General features: G+C 51.8%; 1 protein-coding gene across 10 annotated transcripts in view; it reads left to right on the top strand.

Annotated features, from left to right (window-relative positions):
* Positions 1-21,428, top strand: part of ADGRB1 (adhesion G protein-coupled receptor B1) — a 423,185-nt gene that overhangs the window by 243,001 nt on the left and 158,756 nt on the right. For all 10 annotated transcript variants that reach the window (XM_075920018.1, XM_075920015.1, XM_075920016.1 and 7 more), the window contains 7 exons: positions 569-733; positions 5,830-5,994; positions 10,706-10,807; positions 11,775-11,881; positions 13,528-13,722; positions 16,355-16,423; positions 21,202-21,310. In XM_075920018.1, coding sequence (XP_075776133.1) covers positions 569-733; positions 5,830-5,994; positions 10,706-10,807; positions 11,775-11,881; positions 13,528-13,722; positions 16,355-16,423; positions 21,202-21,310 — 912 coding nt within the window. The remainder of the gene's footprint in view (positions 1-568; positions 734-5,829; positions 5,995-10,705; positions 10,808-11,774; positions 11,882-13,527; positions 13,723-16,354; positions 16,424-21,201; positions 21,311-21,428) is intronic.

Genomic DNA, 21,428 nt, shown 5'->3' with positions numbered 1-21,428 from the left:
CTGAAACAAAAAACAGGACTGTGTAGCACTTTAAAGACTAACAAGATGGTTTAATAGGTGATGAGCTTTCATGGACCAGACCCACTTCCTCAGATCAAATAGTGGAAGAAAATTGTCACAACCATATATACCAAAGGATACAATTAATTCATATGTGTTCAATTTTCTTCCACTATTTGATCTGAGGAAGTGGGTCTGGTCCACGAAAGCTCATCGCCTATTAAACCATCTTGTTAGTCTTTAAAGTGCTACACAGTCCTGTTTTTTGTTTAAACATATCTATAGTATCATGAGCTTTCATGGGCAAAACCCACTTCCTCAGATGGGTTTTTCCCATGAAATATATATATATTGCTAAGGCGGGACAGAGTTTGAGTGCTCCTTCCCTTGTATACCCATCTACATCTCTCAGTATGTGCAGCATGGCTCTGTCGGCTTTGGCCCACTGTATTGTGTCCAGCACAACCGTACCTTGGTTTGACTGGCCAGTCCTCGTGGAACAGGCCTCCATCCTGGTGAAAGGGATTTTCACATTCTCTGCTTCTTTTTCTCTCTTTGGGCCACTCAGTGGATGGGAACTGGAATGAGTGGTCGAGCTGGAGTTCCTGTTCTTCCACCTGCTCCAACGGTACCCAGCAGCGGACACGGGAGTGCAACGGACCCTCCTACGGTGGAGCGGAGTGCCAGGGGCACTGGGTGGAAACCCGAGACTGCTTCCTAAGGCAGTGCCCAGGTCAGTGGAAAATGGGTTAGTGTGTATCATGGATCCCTCCCCAACTCTCTACAGTTGCACCGTGACTATGACAAATGCCCCTTTATTTCCCTTGAGGAAGAACAGTTCTATTTTCCCCACTGGTCCACCTTCCATTAACAATGGTTCCTCTACTCCAGTATACCATTAGGACAGATACTCCAGAGAAAGGTGCAAGAAACCCCCTAGTGGACAATAATAGAATAGCCTGACCATAGGGGAAGTATTTTCCTAATCTGAGGTCATTGGTTGCCATATGACATGAAAACTAATGATGTATATCCTTTACAATTGTTTGATTCTCTTTCATGCCGCTGTGGATGTCAGCATTATTCATATAATTTTAAAATCCTTTTTTGGACTTCTGCTAAGCCATTGGCCTCAATCAAATCTTGTGGCAAGCAGTTCCACAGGTTAATTAAGCACTGTTTAAACCAAAAGTTCCAAGTGATTGCCTTTCCATTTCACTAGTGTCCCCTTATTCTACCATTAAGCGAAAGGATGAGTAAAGGGACTCTGATTATTGTCTTTGAGTTGTAAACTTCTCATTTGTCTCCCGTCCCAACAGTATAGTCATAGGCCAACATTGTCAAAAGTGCCTAAGTCCCATGGGACATAGACTCCTAAGTGACTTTGGTGCTTTTGAAAACTTTACCCTATCTATTAAATCTCTTCTATGGAATTTTTTCCATAGCGCTGTGGCATTTTCACCCTCCTCCTTTCATCATATTTGTGGCCTACGAATGAACTTGTCCAATTCATGATTGGGACTGACATAGGATTAACCCTCACCGTGTCTGGCTTGAGAGAGAGGTTGGGGAACACTGAACGTGAACGGTACAGAAATGATCATGCACTTTTCTTTGCTCATAGTAGAAAAACAAGATCTGTAGCTTCTAGGTCATTGTGACCAGTCCTTCACGGTTGGGAATAGCCACTTTGCATCATAGGGGAGAGGGCCTAGGATAGGTCATTTCAGAAGGGAACTGGAGTGGAAGCACGTGCCAGAGAAGTGTGAAACCGGCAAGTCTCAGTTACCTGCCTGAGCCAGGCTCTGCTTATAGTCGGGTGCACTTCACCAGTCTCTGAGGGAACGGGCTTTGTGCGGGGAACTAAGCAGGGCTTATGGGATGGGAGAGAATTCAGTTGCTTGGCTTCCACAGCACAACAGGCTCCAGGTCAGCTTTTAGGCAGGTGCGGGTAACTGAGGGCTTTGCAGTGGTCATATTTCTCAGAGAATATCACAAGGTCCATCAGGGACTACTTTCTCTAGCAGCAGAACACCACTCTCACAAAGCAGTGCTTGGACAGGGCATTGGCTTTCCTGCCCTGACAAAAATAGGCTCCGCTATTTAGGCCTTATCCCTTTTCAGTTGCTGAGTTTCTGTTCTCAGGTGGTTGCGAGCAAGGTTTCGAGTGTTGTGGGGACATGGCCCTGAACAGAAGGTGCAGATGATGTTGGTGTAGAAAGGGCTAGAGCCGTTTTTTTTAAACTGTGTTCTGGGGCACACCGGTGTGCCGTGAGGCAGTCGGAGGTGTGCCGCGAAGAACAGAGTTCAAAATGGCCACCATTAAAGGGGCAGTCGACTTTTTTTTTTTTTTTTGGCTCAACAACTTCCCCCGACCTTTTCTTTTGCTCAACAAAAAATCCTTGGCGTTCCTCATAAAACAAAATGAATGTTTGGTGTTCCTCGGTCTTAAAAAGTTTAAGAAACACTGGGCTAGCGGTTGTGGCATAGCATGTGTTTTATGATAATGGTGTTCTTCCACCGCTAGGGAAAGAAGAAAAGTAATCCCTGCCCTGTCACTGTCTTGTTACAATAGATGTCTTACATGATTTGTAGCTAAAATGTGATTAGAAATAGGAATCCAGACTCCTGGGTTCTCCGTCTCACTCTGCTACATGGCCACAGACAACGCACTATTCCCTCTGTATGACGTGACGAGGATATTTCCCTACCTCCCGGGCATGTTGGGAGGATTAATTAACATTTGTACAGTGCTTTGGAAATGTGAAATGTCATTCTGAATAGTAAGAAGTGAGCTACAAGGCAGCACGTCCATGGAGGATGCAGAAGCAATCGGAGGAGTGACAATGGAACTATACAATCTTACAGTCTGTATCTCAGAGCACTTGAAAATCCCATTCCCAAGGCCCGTGAAACAAACCCACACAGACAAAATCTTTTATACCTTAGGCCCAGAATGTAAAAACAAGTGACTTGATCCAGGAAGGAATCTGGCCAATTTATGTTCTTGAGGGCTGATTCCACAGTTTGACATGGTGAGTGGGTCGTGAGGTAGCTCCTTGCACAAGAATGAATTTCACTTACAATGAAGTCCTCAGGCACATCTACACAGCAGGGCAAAAGCTGAAACAAGTCACGCCAATTCAGCTAAGTCAATTGCTTAGCTTAAATTGAAATAGCTTATTTTGGCTTTTGGTGCTGTCTGTGCAGCAAGAAGTCCGAGTCAGACCACTCTTCCTTCGACGTCCCTTACTCCTCGTAAAACGAGGGTGACACAAATCAGAGTAAGAAGTTCCCCAGCTCGACATTATTTTGACGTTATGTCAAAATAACTGCATGTAGTGTAGACACGGACGATGTTATTTCAGAATAACGTCAGTTTCCCGAAATAACGCAGCTGTGTAGACGAACCCAAAGTGGGCAGTAACTCCATGGCTGGAAAGTGGCTTCTTGGTTGTCTCTGTGGGGTTTTTCTACTTCTCAAAATCTACTGTATTGGTAGCACCTCACTCCCTAAGCTGAAGAAGTGAAGCTTGTGAAATGGCCATTTGGATTGAAGCTGTATGCTTTGGTTATTAAATGGCTATTACACGCACGCGGTGTTGTGCTAGGTGTGTTGGCACTAGAGAGAAGAGGGTTGGTAAGATCTTTTATTGGACCAACTTCTGTTGGTGGAGGGGTCAAGGTTTGGGCCTTACGCAAAGGTCTTGTCAAGTTTATTACCTCACCCACCTTGACTCACGAATATAAGTGCCTGTCTATTCAGAGCTTCCACAAGCAGCCCCAACATCTTAGCCCTGGGTGAGATGAACCAGGAGGCCTGGATGTCTCAGGTGATGGGAAATAAAAACACAAGAATGGCCAGACTGGATCAAATCAGTGGTTCTTCTCCCCCCGGTATTTCGTCTTCTGACAGTGGCTGGAGCAACATGCTTCAGAGCGAATGAGCAGAACAGAGCAGTTTACCCAGGGATCGATCCTGTGATGTTCAGTCCCAGCTTTGGGAAGTCAGAGGCTCAGGGCTCCCAAAGCAGGGAATTGTGTCTCTGATCATCTTGGTTTAATAGCGATGGATGGACCCATCCTCCATGAACCAATCTATTTCTTTTTTGAGCCCAGTTCAACGTTGGATTTTCACAATCCCTCCTCCCGGCAAAGAGTTCTATAGCTTGGCTGGGCATTGGGGCCGTGTCCAGACTCAGGGGTTTTTTCGGGAAAAGTAGCCTTTTCCCGAAAAAACTTCCCCTGTGTCCAGACTCAAGCCGCGTTCTTTCGAAATTATTTCGAAAGAACGCGGCTTTTCTTTCGATGGCGGTAAACCTCAATTTACGAGGAAGAATGCCTTCCTTCGAAAGTTCCTCTTTCGAAAGAAGGCGTTCTTCAATGTAAAGAGGCCATCTTCGAAAGAGAGCATCCAGACTCGCTGGGTGCTCTCTTTCGAAAAAGCGGATTTCTCTTTCGAAAGATCCGCCTGCAGTCTAGACGCGATCTTTCGAAAGAGCCTCTTTCGAAAGAAGCCTGCAGTCTAGACATAGCCTGGGTGAAGAAATGCTTCCTTATGTTTGGTTTAAACCCCCTATCTATTCATGTCATGGGGTGATGCTGGTTCTGGTGTTATCTAAAGGAGTAAAGGCACCTCTCTATTCACTATCTCAACACCCGTTATGATTCTATAGACCCCGACATATCCCCTCGTAGTCACTTCCTTTCCAAGCTGAATAGTCCCAGGCTTTTTATTTTCTCCGCCTGTGGGAGCTGCTCCATGCCTTGAATCATTTCTGTTGCCTTTCTCTGTACTTTTTCCAATTCTCATACATCTTTTTTGACAGGTCAAACAGCCCTGCCTGCGGTATTTAAGATGTGAACGTACCATGGCTTCATACAGTGGCATTATGATAGATTTTGTCTTCTTTTTCTATCCTCTTTCCTTGTGGCTCCTAACATGCTGTTGGCGTTTTTGACTGCCGCTGCACATTGAGCAACGAAACGGGACGGGGTCGACGGCCAGGGGTCAGAAGTGAATTAATGCTGCTCTTTGGCAGCTGATTTGAACAGAGCTGAGCCTGGTTCTTGTGTCTGTCATGAGACCCCTGGACGTCATCCTATTTCAGGCTGGGGCTGAGGCGGGGAGGGGAGACCTGAGATGAAGTTTGCACTGGAGAAGGACGTGTACTATTGACTCTGGGCATAAGCCTACGATTTCAGCGTATGTCTGGACCTGGAGAGTTAATACACAGGGAGCTGGGGATGCCAATTTACAGTACACCAGTGTGGCACGTATTTATTAGCTGTCTGGATCCTGCTACCACGCATTATCCATTCCTCAGGATGCTTTGACATACTCCTGCTTCCAGTCGCAAAGAGCCAGCGTGCAGCGGGAACTACAAGTGCCCAGTAGCAGGGTCCGGGTAGCCAGCTAGTGCGCAGCATGCCAGGGTGCGGGGGGGTTTACAGGCTGCGCGCTCCCCTCCCCTTCCCAGAAGTCTCCAGGGTTCAAACTTCTTCCACCGCAACTAAAATAGTGGAGCAGCAATCCCCAGCTTCCAGCCGCGATAACGAGCCTTTACACGGACGGCTACAAGGAAGCTGCTCCTGGAGTCCCTCATGCGAGTGAGAGCCGAGTGAGGCCATCGGTGGGGAAAAGCAACCGAGATACGGGCTGTTATGTGACCCTCACCCATCCTCGCCTCCTTCGCCCCTTAGCTAGCGTTAGAGCCTTCGCAATGGGCACCCCCCGGCCCATCCAGCCGTAACACTGCGAGCCTCCACCTCGGGCTCGAGTTCCCGGCGGTTGCCGACGAAGCTCAGGCCCGGTTTTCTCTCCTGCAGTGGACGGCAAGTGGCAGGCGTGGGGGCCGTGGGGGAGCTGCACGACCTCCTGCGGGGGCGGGACGCAGAGGCGCGACCGAGTGTGCTACGGCCCCTTCTTCGGAGGAGACGCCTGCCAGGGGCCCAAGGAGGAGTACAAGCAGTGCAATGACAAGAAGTGCCCTGGTAGGTATCTCACGCGCTTACTGTTCACACCGGCAACGCGCATGGTGGGGCCTGGCCTCCTGCACAGCACAGGTTTGTCAGTGAGGCTCGATCCAACGCCGATCAAAGGCTCCTCTTGATTCCAAGGGCGGTGCCATTGGGCCTGCTGCTCGGTGCTTCTCGACTGGCCTGTGTTTGGGGACAGACAGACGGCGCTTTAGAGGGAGGCAAAGAACCGACGTGTGATACCCAGCAAAAGCCATACTAGAGGCACCCGAATGCGCTGCCATTTTCACACTACTCCCACGGGGCCGTCCACAGGCCTCTGCCCTTCCCAGAGCAGCCCCGGGCCGGCCCAGCTTGCGTGAGTCTGGTCAGTTCCTCAGCTCCCGGGGAGCGGAACCTGCTGCAGTTTTGGGGACCAGCATGCAGTCTGGGCTGGAGGGCTGGGCAGGGCAGAGAAAACCCGGGGGTCTAGTGTGAAACACCAGGAGCAGAAAGGAGCGACAAGGCTCGAAAGCATTTCCTTTGCCAGCCACTGGCGGGGTCTCTTCTGGTGAGATCCCTGGCGGAAAGAGCCTGGCTTGTGTGGCACAGAGGTCAGGCTGGAGAGTCAAAACGGTTACCGGGGATAAGATAACGATTTCTTTAAAAAGTGGGGGTATTTCATCATGCCCGGGAGTGGGAGGGGTTCTCCGTCCCCAGAGTCTATCAGTCAAGACTGGACGTTAGGGGAGGCAACAGCTTCCACTTGGCAAAGCTTGTCGGGCGCAGCTCAATACTCCTGGAAGGGGCGGGGCCTTGAGGAGAAGGGGCGGGGCTAGGGCAGCCAGCCCTCAGTGCTGCCCGGACTGCAGCATGCTTCCCCCAGCCCTCAGTGCTACCCAGAGCATTCTGTGTGGTCCTTGGGGACAGATTTAAAGGGCCTGTGGCTCTGGCCGTCACTGCTGCAATAGCCACCACCGCTCCGGGGCAATCACCAACTTTGGCCCCCCTCCACTGGCGAGCCTGCTGGGTATGTTGGCTGGGAAAATTCAGTGGCCTCTGTTTCACAGGTGGTCAGACCAGATGGTCACAGGGGTCTTTGTGCACAGAAGGGTAAAAGCCCCAAACCGTAGCCAGAAGGTGGCACCTAACTTCAGCTGTTGATGGCCACCTGGATTCTCTTCTAATTCAGCCGCACCACATCCCCTGGCCATAGACAGACTTGGGAGCAGACCCTCCGCTTCCTGGACTTGACCTTCAGTTTATGTGAGCTAAGGAGCCGGAGCAAGCTACGTCCTTTGGCTCATTTCGGTAGAGGCCTGGAGCTGTGCTGTCCTACCCAAAAGGAGGCACATCTCAGCAGTGCTGGTCCTGCTGTGATTATTCTTTTTCGGAGGGGTGGAGTCAGGGTGCCAAGAAGGACTCTGCAAGTCTATGGCTAAAAGCAAACCTGCTCCGTTAGTGCTCCAGGAAATCTCAAAGAGCAACATGATTTTGTTTCGCAGGAGGACTGAGCTAAGCCAGGTTAGACATTCACATCTCCCAGTGCAACTCGCTTCCCGGCGTGAAAAGGATTTTGTTACAAAGCGATCTTAGATGGTGCCAGGATCAGCCTATTCCTTCCTGGCTGGGGAAGCGCACCTGTGCTTGTAGATGAGACACTGCCAGGGCCTTTCTACAAAGCATTCCTGGTGTGCAGTGTCCCACAGCACTGCCTGGAGAAGGCAGTCACAAGCCGGCACTGGGCCGGGTCTCAGGAGATCTCAGCTCAATTCGCAGCTCTGCTACTGATACCCCTTCTGCCATGGGCAGGTCACTTAATCCCCGTGCTTCAGACAACCTGCACTTAAACAGGGAAAATAATACTCTCTTTCTCCCACCCAGTTAAAAGGAACGTGATGAGAGCTCTTTCGAAGCTAATATCATGATTGATTGGGGGTTGTGGTCTTCAAGGAAACATGGAGGGGGAAGGGGGCTGTTTCAATACAGATGGTTTGGGGTGTAGATTCCATTCTGAACTGGGTACCCGTGGATCTCTCTTTCTGTCTGGGGCCTTGATAGACATAGGAGTAACCCCCAAGACCTGGGGCCAATCTGCCCCACAGTCAGAGTTTGCTCCGCATTCTGATGCGAGCCCTGCCCTTACACTCACTGCCGTGCCTCCGCTCAGAGGGGCCTTGCGGGCAGTTCCAAAGTAACAAAGGGGCAGATGTGCACACCCGACCCAGTAGTGGGTTCCCTCGGCTGGCATCCTGGAGGCCTTGTGGGTGCTCCTTATGCTGACGATGCACTCGGGGCTGTGGACCAGGCATACGCCACGATTCCCCAGAGCTCACAGTAAAACACCCAGGCTATGTCTACACTGGCGCGATCTTGCGCCAGAGCTATGCAAATGAGGCTAAGCGTGGAATATCGCCGAGCCTCGTTTGCATATCTAATGAGCCGCCATTTTTGCAGAAGAGGCTCTTGCGCAAGAAGGAGCTGTCTACACTACCCCTTCTTGCGCAAGAAAACCCCTCTTGCGCAACGCCGTTCTTCCTGAAAATAATCAGCATAACAGCATTGCACAAGAGGGTTTTTCTTGCGCAAGAAGGGGCCGTGTAGACAGCTCCTTGCGCAAGAGCCTCTTCCGGAAAAATGGCAGCTCATTAGATATGCAAACGAGGATCAGCGATATTCCACGTTTAGCCTCATTTGCATAGCTCTGGCGCAAGATCACGCCAGTGTAGACATAGCCCCAGAGAACCTAGGAAATGGGTTTATTTCAGTCCTCTGCAGCCACTGCCCCCAGCCCGGCAGCTCGGCCAATCATCTGGCACACCTCCACCGGCGCCACCGAACGCTGGCACTGGCATTGCTTCCCCGCGTGGGAGGAGAGCGCAGAGAACAGCTGCCGAGGCCGGTCAGTGGCCATCACTGGCTTGGGAGCTGCCAGGCCTGGATGGGAACAGCTGTGCTGTAGCCTCCCTGCGGACGGGTAGTTCTGCGTGCACAATAAAGAGGAGCTGTAATTGCAAACCGGTACAGATGAGGTTTCCCTCCCCCGCCAGGAGTGATCAATGGTTTTCATAGCAGATTCACAGCTTCCACGGGTTTATGTCCCGCACGGAATCTTCTCCCACAGAAACCATCCCGGGCGTGGCCGACAAGCTTCCAACGTGCTCAACGCACCAGGGACGCTTTCACTCCCTCTGGGAACTGGCACAGCCTTGCCTCACTGGGCAGCCGCCCCTTTCCTCCCAGCCCCGGGCCCGTTGGACCCCACGGAAGTTGGAATTTGGTGCAGCCACGGCATGGGGTGCGCTCCACCGGTGCTGGGAGCAGAGGCATCCTTTAAACGTGGCAGCATCCTGCCGGGCTCTGTGATGGGCTCTGTGATCGAAGCCCAGTTTCTCAGCACTATGGGGAGATGCTTCGCTCTCTGCTTTTCCATGTTTGCCTGGCGCCGTGGGCACCCCGTGTCCATGGTTCCATAGCTGCCTGTGTCAGGCCTGAGGGAGCTCTCTAGGTTCAACTGGCCAGCTGTGTCTCCTCTCCCGTTCTTTCCTGCCCTTTCCCCTTCCAACCTCTCCTCCCGTAAGGTGCTACAGTTCTGGGCAGCAGTGTGTGAAGCATACAGAGCCCAGCATGGGTGTAATGCCTCCTAGGCAGGAGTCACCAGCAACCCCACCCCTCTACCTTCCACGCCAGCCCTCTACTATGTGAGTGTAACACAAGCAGCTGCCCTGAGATAAACCCCAGGGCTACGTCTACAGTACGAGTTTTCTTGGCAAAAAATAAGCAAATGAGGGACCCATTTGCATGAGTCACAGTCTCATTTGCATATTTTCTGATGATCTGTTTTTGCGCTGGGGTTTTTGTGCAAAAACAAGCAGTGTGGATGTTTTCTTTTTGCACAAAAAACCCTTTTTTTCGCAATATCCTTATGCCCCAAAAAAGGGGGTAAACCGATCTTTTGCAAAAAGGATTTTTTGGCACTAAAAGAAAACGTCCACACTGCTTGTTTTTGCGCAAAACCCCTAGGCTGCGTCTAGACTGGCAAGTTTTTCTGCAAAAGCAGCTGCTTTTGCGCAAAAACTTGCCAGCTATCTACACTGTCCGCTTGATTTTGCGCAAAAGCACTGACGCTCTACTGTCTGAAATCAGTGCTTCTTGCACAAATGCTTTGACATTCCAGTTCAGGCAACAGCCCTTTTCCGGAAATGTTTTTGCGCAAGAGGGCCAGTGCAGACAGCTAAAAACTGTTTTGCGGAAAAAAGCCCCGATGGCGAAAATGGCGATCGGGGCTTTCTTGCGCAAAACCGTGTCTAGATCGGCACGGATGCTTTTCTGCAAAAAGTGCTTTTGTGGAAAAACGTCCGTGCCAATCTAGACGCTCTTTTCCGCAAATGGTTTTAACGGAAAAACTTTTCCGTTAAAAGCATTTGCGGAAAATCATGCCAGTCTAGACGTAGCCCTAGTGAAAAAACGGATCAGAGAAAATATGCAAATGAGACCGCAACGCATGCAAATGAGTCCCTAATTAGCATATGCTTTTGCCGAGAAAACTCTTTGTGTAGACATAGCCTTGGGGTTTGTCTCAGGAGCTGCTGGCTGTCGGCACAGCTCTTTTTCCTCCATGCTACCAGGTCCTTTCTCTTCCTCTCCCATTTCCTCTTGCCTTTTCCTCTCTGCAACTCTCCACTTCCTTTCGTCCCATCATACTGCTGCTGAGCAGACAGCCGTGCTAACCCATTGTCCTTTGCAGAGCCCCACGAGATATGCGATGAGGATAACTTTGGTTCCGTGGCGTGGAAGGAAACGCCCGCTGGAGATGCTGCGGCTGTCCGGTGTCCTCGCAATGCCACGGGTAAGTCCTGCCAGTGGAGTCACCCTGAACTCAGACGGATCTCGGTCCCCTCCGACGCAAAGAGGACCAGGTTGTGTTGCAGGGAGGGACGTGCATGACCGCTGGGACGCTTTCTCCAGAAGCACATGGTGGGTGTGTCTGCTTTCTCTCTGCACCGCTGCCTTCTGGAGGCCATGCTGTGTGGGAGAACGTGCCCTTCCAAGCCACGAGAGGCCTCGGGGCAGGTCTTCAGTGGCAGGAGCTGAGCCATTGTGGGAATGGATGTGGGGGCTAAGCGTGATGGAGAGATGAATGCCAGGGGGGTTCTTTTGAGGCTCCTGGACAAACGCAACCCTCGTGGTTCTCGCTGGATGGCTCAGCCTGTGCTGTCTAATATTCTCCCATGGCCCAGTCTTTGCCTAGGTCCCAGCCTGGAGTAAGCGGTCATGGAAGGGTCTGTGGCTTGCACCCCAACCAGGTGCAAGAAAGTGTGCCCAAAGGAAGGTTGCTAAACCGATAAGCAATAAAACCCTGCTTGTGAACTGAGGACAACCTGCTCCTGGGGGACTCTCAAAGAGGAAGAGGGCACGTCCACTGCCATTTTGGGGCCCAGTCGTGTCAGATCCCCTTGTAACTCCTCACTGCCAGCTTTCTCCTTGAGTAATTTAGTATCTCCTGCGAACTTTGTCACCCCACTGTTTCTCCCTCCCTTTTCCAGACCATTGATGAATACATTGAACGCCACAGTACAGATCCTTGAAGGACCCTGCTTTTAACCTCTTTCCACAGTGAAAATGGGCCATTTATTCCTAACCTGCCTTTCCTAGCTTCCAGCCTTCCTTGTGCTCCGATGACTGCTTACTTTGCTTAACAGCCTTGGGGCGGGACCTTGTCAAAGACTTTGAAAGTCCAAGTACGCAATAGCCACTGGATCCCCCTGGCCACATCCAGCTGGCCTCTCTTCCATGCCCCTTTCATTCTCCTTTAGGGTTGATCCTCCGAAGATGCACTTTAGATGAAGAAGGGATAGCGTACTGGGAGTCTCCGACGTACATCAAGTGTGTTTCCATTGACTACAGGAACATACAGGTGATGGTAAGAAAGATTCACTTCTCATGTGCATGGATCTGTTTCTCCCCCTGCCATAATTAATATGGGAGAGTCCCCAGAGAGACCCAAAATGGGATTATGAATCCAGTGGTGACCCATTCTTCTGTACTGAGCCAGTGTCCCGTGACGATGGGAGAGGGTGGCAGCCCTGCAGAAGGCTCTGTGGTTAAATCAGAGGGCTGGCCACTTGCAATTAGGCGTTATCCTCCATTTCCTGGCCAAATTCCAGTTTCCTGACGTTCACCCCACAGAGTTAAAGCCAGGATGCCACCCCGTTCTGCCCTAAACCGTTGTGCCCTGTGGGGCTGCATTTCGGTGGCCGTGCCAGGAGAGTTTGTAAAGCACTTTGGGAGGGAAGGTGTAAACGCACGGCCTTGCGGACCTTTCCAGTGCGCAGAAAAGCACGGCGCTCCCAGCTGTAAAACAGGGATCGTTGTTCCTTCTTCCCCCTCTGCCCGATGCGTCTGGTTAGACTGTAAACGCCTTGCAAGAAGAATAGTCGCTCGCTGGGTATTTTAGTGTCTAGCGTGATGGGGGCCCCGGTCTCGGATAGGTCCTCGAGCTCAGAGATTTTTTTTTTCTCATGGCCCAGTTGAAGAAAATCGTTTGACTGGAGTGTGGGCTCCAGGGTGGGGCTGAGGATGCAGCTTTGGAGTGCAGGAGGGGGTCCGGCTTGGCAGAGGCAGGAGGGGCTTACCTTGAGCGGCTCCCAGGCAGCGGTGCAGCTAATGCAGCTTCCTGCCTCTCCGGGCACCGCAGACCATGCTGCACCCCAGAGCAGCTGGCAGCAGGTTCCCAGCCAATGGAAGTGCGGAGCTAGTGCTCAGGGCAGGGGCAGTGCATGGAGCCCTGTGTGCTCCCTCCACCCTCACCTAGGAGCCTGGCCTGCTGGCGACCGCTTCTGGGGCGCAGCGCAGTCTGCAGTGCCAGGACAGGAAGCCCCGCCCACTGGTCACCTGATCTGCCTTCAGCAACCACACCCAGTGCCCGACATCCCCCAGTTTCCTAGTTTGGAAACCCCCGCCCTAGCTGTTATAATAATAAAAACTGCCCTGCCCCTGCCACACTCCGGTGGCTCATCTGGAAAGTCAGTGCCTGCCGCAGAACTGTCCTGGTTGCTGTCTCGGGGCTAGCATGGCTGTAACTCAGGAATAAAACTGCACCAGGTCTCCGTGGTGAGCAAAATCTTCCCCTGCAGCTGGAATAATGTGGCAGAGCAGCTGCAGGGATGTGTCCCTTTCTGGCCCCAAGGAAAGTGGGATTCACTTGTCTTCCCTTAGCCAGCTCGCAGATCTCACAGGGTCTCCCTGATTGCACAGAGCTGAGGGCCAGAAGGGACCCTGAGACCATCACATGCGTCCTCCCGTGTATCACAGGCCAGAGCATTTCTCTCCGATCCTTTGTATCGAGCCAAAGGACTTGGTTTAGACTCGAGCGCTTCAGTCCTCAGCAGACTGAACTGTCATGGAGAGGTAAAGGCCAAGCTACCACCCATGCTAAGGGCCCTGTAACGGCAGGGAATTGAACAGGCGACCTGAGACCAGATGGCACTGCGGTGATCCTCTAGTCTGTGTTCCTGAGAGTTCCCCTGCCATGCGTGTTTGACTCGCCGCCCTCTTCTCTCGTCTCAGACAAGGGAGCATCTCTCCAAAGCCCAGCGGGGGCTGATGGGGGAAGGGGTGTCGGAAGTGCTGCAAAACCTGGTGGAGATCTCCCAGGACGGGACCAGCTACAGCGGGGACCTGCTCTCCACCATGGACGTACTCAGGAACATGACCGAGATCTTCCGCAGGGCGTATTACAGCCCCGCTGCTGGGGACGTGCAGGTGAGCAGAGGAAGGGTGACACCGTTTTGATGAGATGGGTGCCAGTGGGCAAGCCTGCGGCATGGGCATGCAGACCCAGCATTTGGGCCACCACCGCGAGCCCTGGAATCGCTGTATCGCGGATGAAAGCCCAGACAAGTCAGAAATGTCTCTGCTTCCTGCTGTGATGTGCCTTGTTGCTCAAAGTGCACTGCCCAGGCTAACGAGCTCCCCCCACACCCAACCCCCACCCGCTCACGCACTAATAACTTGAAGCGCAAAGTCATTGATTCAACCCAGCCGCACTTTCTGTGGCGTCTAATTGATTGCGGTGCCTTCTTGGAAGGAATCGGAGCCTAATGGCACAGAGGGGAGTTGATCCTTGGGTATTAGGTGTCTAGATATTGATGTGGGAGAAGGTGGACGGCTCCTTGCCTTGGGCTTTACTTTCAGCTGTTGCCTGTGAACTGGCTGCAGACGTGTCCTTGGGAAAGTCATCAGCCCACAATTGAAACATGAAGCTTGCCCTCTGGGCGCTGCTTCCCCGAGGCATCAGCAAGGGTGGTGAAAATGGAGAGGGAAATCAATGGTTTTGAACTCTCCACCCCCTACCCTCTCATCTCTCATACACACGTACGCGGCAGGACTGTGCCTGTCTAGCCCCTCTTCCTCTGACAGCCCTTTCTCTCGTCCCCTGTAATAAGGGGAGGGGGTCCCCAGCAGCTTTCCTCCACAGTCAGTGGTTTTGTGGTTCCATAAGGCATGGTGTCCGGGCTGAGCTAGTCCGGCAGCCCCTGTGCTCGCTGGCTACAGAGGCTGATTGCTCTCCTGGTGCTAGCCGTGGATGGGAGGAGATGGGGTCTCTCCTGGACGCCTGCATTTCCTGTGCATTACTCAGCAGGGGAAACGTCTCCGCTCTTTGAAGCATGGTGCAGGTTTGGTCATGTGCACTTAGCCCCCAGCAGAGAGTACAGAGAAAGTGCATTAGCTCAGAGTGGTCAAGCCTCACCTGCTGAGACTTTTGCGAGCATAGGGGTGAGACAGGAGCGGCTTGACCTTCAGCACGCTCCGTTTGTTTGAGATGGAGCCAACCGAGAGCTAGGGAGAGAGCACTGAACGGGGGTGGGAGAAACCTCGGTGCCGTTCCTGGTTCAGCTTGCCTGTGTGATCTTGGGCAAGTCACTTAATCTGCCCTGTGCCTCCATCTCCCCTTTTGTACAAGGGGGATAATTTGGCAGTATATCCCAGGGTGTTGAGAATCCACGAAAGATGGAGAGATATATTGGTGATGGGGGCAAGGGAAATGGATTGATGGATGGAGTGTTGTGAGCAAGACACGAAAAGTCATTCTTCTGCTCTAGTCTGTACTGATTCGGCCTCAGCTGGAGTATTGTGTTCAGTTCTGGTCATCACATTTCAAGAAAGATGTGGAGAAATTGGAGAAGGTCCAGAGAAGAGCAACAAGAATGATGAAAGGTCTAGAGAACATGATCTAGGAGGGAAGACTGAAAGAACTGGGCTTGCTTAGTTCAGAAACGAGAAGATGGAGAGGGGACATGAGAGCAGTTTTCAAGTACCTACAAGGGTATTATAAAGAGGAGAGGAAAAACTGTTCTTGTGGACCTCTGAGGATAGGAGAAGAAGCAAATTACTTAAATTGCAGCAAGGGAAGTTGAGGTTGGACATTAGGAAAAACTTCCTACCTGTCAGGGTGGTAAAACACTGGAATAAATTGCCCAGGGAGGTTGTGGAATCTCCATTGCTGGAGATATTTAAGAGCAGGTTGGACAGACATCTATCAGGGATGATCTAGACTGTGCTTGGTCCTGCCATGAGGTCAGGGGACTGGGCCTGATGACCTCTGAAGGTCCCTTCCAGTTCTAGTGTTCTATGAATGGATGGATGGATTTTCAATTACAGTCAAGTAGTCCGGTACAACACAAGCCAGACCAATACTTGCAGCACCACGCCCATCACTCCTCTGTGAGCTAGAACAGATCCTTTAAAAGAACATCCAGCTTTGATTTAAAGACTACACATGATGGAGCATCCACTAGGCCTCCTGGTAAGGTTTCCCAGATAGACAGAACAACCCTAAATTCTGAACCTGGCCAGGAATTCTGAACAGGGACTGAGGTGTGGGAAGCATTAGCTGGCTGTGCAGTAGGCCGAGCCAAACTCTGACTCGCACTACGCCTAGATCTTGAGATCTCCAAAATGTAGGCCTGCGGCGGAGTTGAGAGAGCCAGCCGGAGGGAGCCGGGTATCCTGTGGGCGAGCTCTGTGCAGATTCTCCAATCCTGCTGCTTGCCAGGCCTCTCCTAATTCAAACCCCTTTGGCATTTTGCCCTATATCTGCTGACAACCGCCCTCCTTTGGTTTCTGTTTTGGGGAATGCTCACTGGCCGCCCCATTGCATTCAATGGTGAGCAAGATGATGACTCTTCTTCCAATGGGAGGCACTTGGAGTTTAGTGATTTATTTTATTGGGAGCAGGGCTTTGGTTTGTTCAGGGCCTTGGGATCCTCTGGGGAGGTCAGAGCAAATCCTCTTTTCGCTCACACGACTCTCTGCTCTCTCGCGGGTGGTCGGGCACTCCCGGGTGTTCTTCTGATCACAACTTCCTTTTCCTTTTTGTGTCTCGCCCCTCTAGAACTTCGTCCAGATCATCAGCAACTTGCTGTCAGAGGAAAACCGGGACAAGTGGGAGGAAGCTCAGATGGTATGGACCTGCTGCTTAAACCTACCTCCCAAATCAGGCTGGCTCTCAGCATGTGGTGCCGGTGGGGAGGGGCTTGGGGCATTTCTCCTTGGTTTGGGAACTCTTAAAGTTTTCCGTTAAAAGCATTTTCGGAACAGAGCGTCTAGATTGGCACGGACGCTTTTCAGCAAAAAAGCCCCCATTGCCATTTTCGCGATCGGAGCTTTTTTGCGGAAAACAAAGCTGAGCTGTCTACACTGGCCCTTTTGCGCAAAACTTTTGTGCAAAAGGACTTTTGCCCGAATGGGAACAGCACAGTATTTCTGCAAAAGCACTGACAATGTTACATGAGATCGTCAGTGCTTTTGCGGAAATTCAAGCGGCCAGTGTAGACAGCTGGCAAGTTTTTCCGGAAAAGCGGCTGATTTTCCGGAAAAACTAGCCAGTCTCGACACAGCCCATGTGTCTAACAGGTGTTGTACTCAATGGGCCTCCATTTCACCCACAAGAGATAGAACTGATCCAGCCACTGCAGTAGGCTGAATTACCCCTGCTGACAGAAATCGGTGTTGACAGACCCTGCTCGACTTCAGAGCCAAGTGCAGTCTTGGCCTTTTAAGGTTCCTAAGACAGAGTCCGGTATGAGAAGATGAACCCGTCCTGCAGGACAGGTGGGACTGGAAAGAGCCCAGACTGTGCCCTGCCATCTGAGCTGAGCAACAGTTCATTAATATTGTAGCTGCCCTTTCCACACAAGGATGCCTTGTGACTTCCCAGGGATGCTGTCCGTTTGGGCGCATGCTTGGTAATTCAGCAGATAAAGCACATCCTCTCAGGCACGGCTACTTGTCCGGTCTACGTCTTCCCAAATCCTGACCCCGTCTCCTCTGTTTGATTGCACTTCCTGCCCGGCTGGGTAGGTGACTTCCCCACGATCCCTAACCTGGACTGAAAGATGCCTTTCTCCCTGGACCCGCTCGCTGCTCACCAGGGCTGATTTCTCTGCAGCCCCAGAGAGCCGCATCTGAGTGAAATGTGTCTGCCTGGAAGGCAGGGCATGTTCAGAAATGACTCTGACTGAAGGGCACCCGTCTGTTCCAGCTGCTCCCCTGCCCCTTCCACCTTCCTGCAGCTCAGCACACAATCCTGCGTCTCGGGTCTCAACATCCCCACAGCCAGGTCTGTCGCTAGGCTCTGGCAGGTGTCCATCAAGTGGAATCCATTCCCCTTAGGGCATCATGAGGGCATGGGTCTTTTAGCCGCCATTTTGTCCTGTGGACCCCCTCAGAAGGGGCAGCCCGCAGCAAAGGAGTGAGAGGCGATTGCCTGGCACAAACGGGACACCTTCAAGACCAGTTTTCCTCAGAAGGGCCACGGTACTTCTCTGGCAGCTAAGGAGCTGCCGGGTTCATCTGTGAGCCCCTCGGTCAAGGAGGGGAGTGAAGACTGTTGCATAAAGGGGCACAATACAGTGAAATGCAAATAAATTGTTCCTAGGTTGCAGCAAACGCTTGTGCTATTGGTGCATGGCCGGCATTGGATACTGACTGAGCTTGGGTGAGGCCCTGGAGGGTTTTCGCCTTCCTCTGTAGCATGCGGTACGGGTCACTTGCGGGAGGATTCTCTGCATCTTGGGGTCTTTGAACCATCATTTGAGGACTTCAATATCTGAGACATAGGTGAGAGGATTATTCTAAGAGGGGTGGGTGAGATTCTGTGGCCTGCGCTGTGCAGGGGGTCAGACTAGATGATCATAATGGTCCCTTCTGACCTTAAAGTGAGTCTATGAATGTATGAGCTTAGAAGGGAGTGGCTGGAGGAAGAGGACTCCCTGGAAGAGGTCACAGGTTCAAAGGTGGGCCAGGTCAGGAATGGTGTGGGGGCAATGCCCCCGATTAGCACCCTTGTTGGCAGGCTCTGTGGGGAAGCAGGCCCTCAGATGGGGAATGGGTGCGTTTCCTAGGTAAAAGGGGTTAGACCAAGAACAGGCCGCACCTCGACACTGAACTCCCCTTTCCCCTCGAAAGCGGGTGTTTCCCCAGCACAGGTGTAAACCCAGGCTGGTTCCCGAGGAGGTGACAGACCGAATGTAGCAAATCCATGTGTACAGCCGCATTTCAGAACAGTCACTGTGGCGCGGACTCTGCTGAGTTGTCATGACAACGCAGAAACCCCATTGATCGTCATAAAAATAGTGGCAGATTTCTCCAGCTGCAGTGAGTTCCTAGTGGCTTTCTCCTAGCTGCGTCCCTTTGAGGTACCCCGGCTTGCTGGTCCCCGGGCCTCTGACCCACCCGAAACATGTGTACCCTGAACGATGGCTCAGCAGCCACCGTTGCTGTTGTCCTATCCCATGACCATCAGATCTGGCCAGGCAGCTTGACAATGCATTCAGGGCTTGAGCCAGGGACTCTAATCTGATGTGTTGCCCTTTCCTTGCAACGGGACATAGAAACGCATGGGCAGGTGCTACAGCCTGCTCCTGCCACATGGTGCAGAGTGTACGTAGTCACTCCCGTTCCTCCTGGTGCTCATTCCTGCGGCGGATGTTCTGCTCTGCGCGGCTTTGATGTCCTCCTGTATCTCAGCATCACTGAATCATAGAACACTGGGACCGGAAGGGACCTCGAGAGGCCATCGAGTCCAGTCCCCTGCCCTCACGGCAGGACCACGCACTGTCTAGACCATCCCTGTCTGGTGTCTGTCTAACCTGCTCTGAAATATCTCCAGAGATGGAGATTCCACAACCCCCCTAGACAATTGATTCCGGTGTTTCACCCCCCCCCCCCCCCATAGTTAGGAAGTTTTTCCTAATGTCCAATCTTTTCATCACCACCACTGTTATAGACAGCATGAAGGTCATGGCTGACATGGCCTGTATTGCCTAGGGGACTTGGATGCCATAGGATCTTGGCCTAAAACTGAGATCTAAAACCAGAGTCTGCTCTCCATAAGCACCAAAAGCAGAATCACAGGGCATCGCTTCTCTGAAATACCCCAGTCGCTAGAGGGCCACATAGACTGGATCTGCTCTCAATCCACACAGGGGCAGATATATGTTATCCCCCCTACCATATACACAGATTCCTCTTTTACTGGGCATTAGCTCCCATCTCCCGATTTGAAAAGCCCAGCCGAACAAGCCCAACAACTCTTTTTTGGTAGCCTACACCTTAGTATCTCATTCCTGGCCCAGGTGTCCCTCCATGGTCAATGACAGCTCAAACGTTTAATAATATCCTCTTCCTATGCAGATGTATAGTTTGGCTGGGAATAGCTACTTGTTTGATCACTTAGATGTCTGGACAATCAACTTACGACAGATCTAAGATGCAATTACGTCGATATCCATGTACCAGGCAAAATTGCGACAGGGTCTATCAACAAACCAAACCAAACCAGTTCTTATTTCTGTCTATTCTCCTAGGCATGGTTGGGCTTGATTTTCAACTTAGGAGTGCTTAGAGAGTTACGTTTAGCTCCTGACGCTTAGATCCATTGTCCCAGGGTCATGTCTGGTGTCACTAAATACAACCAGGCCTTTCAGAGACCAATACTTCTCAGGACGAATCCTCTCAACAGAGAACCGTACATCGGAAAGAGCCCGAACAACCCCTCCATGGTGGCCCTACAATGGGACATCCAAATATTCAGGCACTCAAAGCTGCCTGCCGAATTTCGGATGTCTGCTTCCCAGCTGGGACTTACACATCCTCTTGGGGTTCCCAGATTGACGGAATCAGCCTCTTCCCCCCACATCTTTTGGAACACCCATTCTCCAGGAGCGGTGTTGCCTCCTGTTTCACAACATTGTGACAATGTTCCCTTTGCGTAGCTTGGTGGGTCGGGACTGGCCTAGCGGCACTCAGTCCAGGAACGGCGGTGTGGGCAAAGATTCTCTGGATGCCCTCTGTTTGCTCAGTGTATTTCCAGTCCCGTTGGCTCCTGGAGTCGAGCACAATATTCCAGAAGCCAGATCCCCGTGAGTCCTCGAGGAGTTTGGAATGAGTAAAGTTCTCGGGTTTGCCCCTGGGGGCTGGTACTCTAGAACTTGCCTTGAGAATGGCTAGTACCTCTTTACGTGCCACATGGTGGCTCCAAATCCCATTGGTCTTGCTGGTGGACAAACCAGGCCAGATTGTCCAGAACGCTTAAATGGAGCAGCGCCGATTTATATCACCTGCTATAAATGGCATATCTCATTGGCTGACACATACTTTTAGTGCAGGGCCTGGAAACCTATAAATATGTTCCGGGGTTTTCCTGGGCCAGACTGATCAGTGGGATAAGTCACGTGGAGTAAGGAGGGTAGACCAGTTGGTCATCACCAATGTTCCCTCTAACTTTTTCCATCCGCGAGTGGGATACATTTTGTTATGTGCACCGAGACATATACGGATGTGCACCACCAGTAGAAACACATGCTGTTGGCGCTCTGCTAATCAGCTGGGCAGCATTTGAATCGCTCCTGGGTGGGCGCCCAAGTGCCCAGCTTACAGGGAACTCTGGGCATCGCCATCCGCACGCCCAAATTTTGCCCTCCTGTTGCTCCTCCATATCCACCAGCTGTTTTCCCAAACGGATTCTCCTATTGTCTTTTCCTGTCCGTGTTTCTATCTCCTTGGATCACTTCTCTGCCCCGCTGGCGGTTTGCTGCTCCGCTGCATTCCAGAGCAAGAATGCTTCTGGCGCTGTGTGCGCTAAGCCTGGCTTGAACCCGTGCCCTCTGAGAGCTCCAGCATAAGCTCCTTTGCGCTCCCTGCTGCTAAATATTTGACCTCTCCTCCTTGGGTTTGCAGATGGGGCCGAATGCCAAGGAGCTGTTCAGGCTGGTGGAGGATTTCATTGATGTCATTGGATTTCGCATGAAAGATTTCCGGGACTCTTACCAAGTGACGGACAATCTGGGTGAGTTGGTTCGGATTCCCCTCCCCTCCCCTGCTCTGTGGGCGGATTCAAACCATGCGCTCACTCCCTGCAGGTTTTATGGGCTGGCTGGGAGCCCGGGGAGGGTCAGAGAGGGAGC

Source organism: Pelodiscus sinensis, chromosome 2, assembly GCF_049634645.1.
Source record: "Pelodiscus sinensis isolate JC-2024 chromosome 2, ASM4963464v1, whole genome shotgun sequence".
NCBI classification, from domain to species: domain Eukaryota; kingdom Metazoa; phylum Chordata; order Testudines; family Trionychidae; genus Pelodiscus; species Pelodiscus sinensis.
This window is presented reverse-complemented; position numbering and strand designations above follow the sequence as displayed.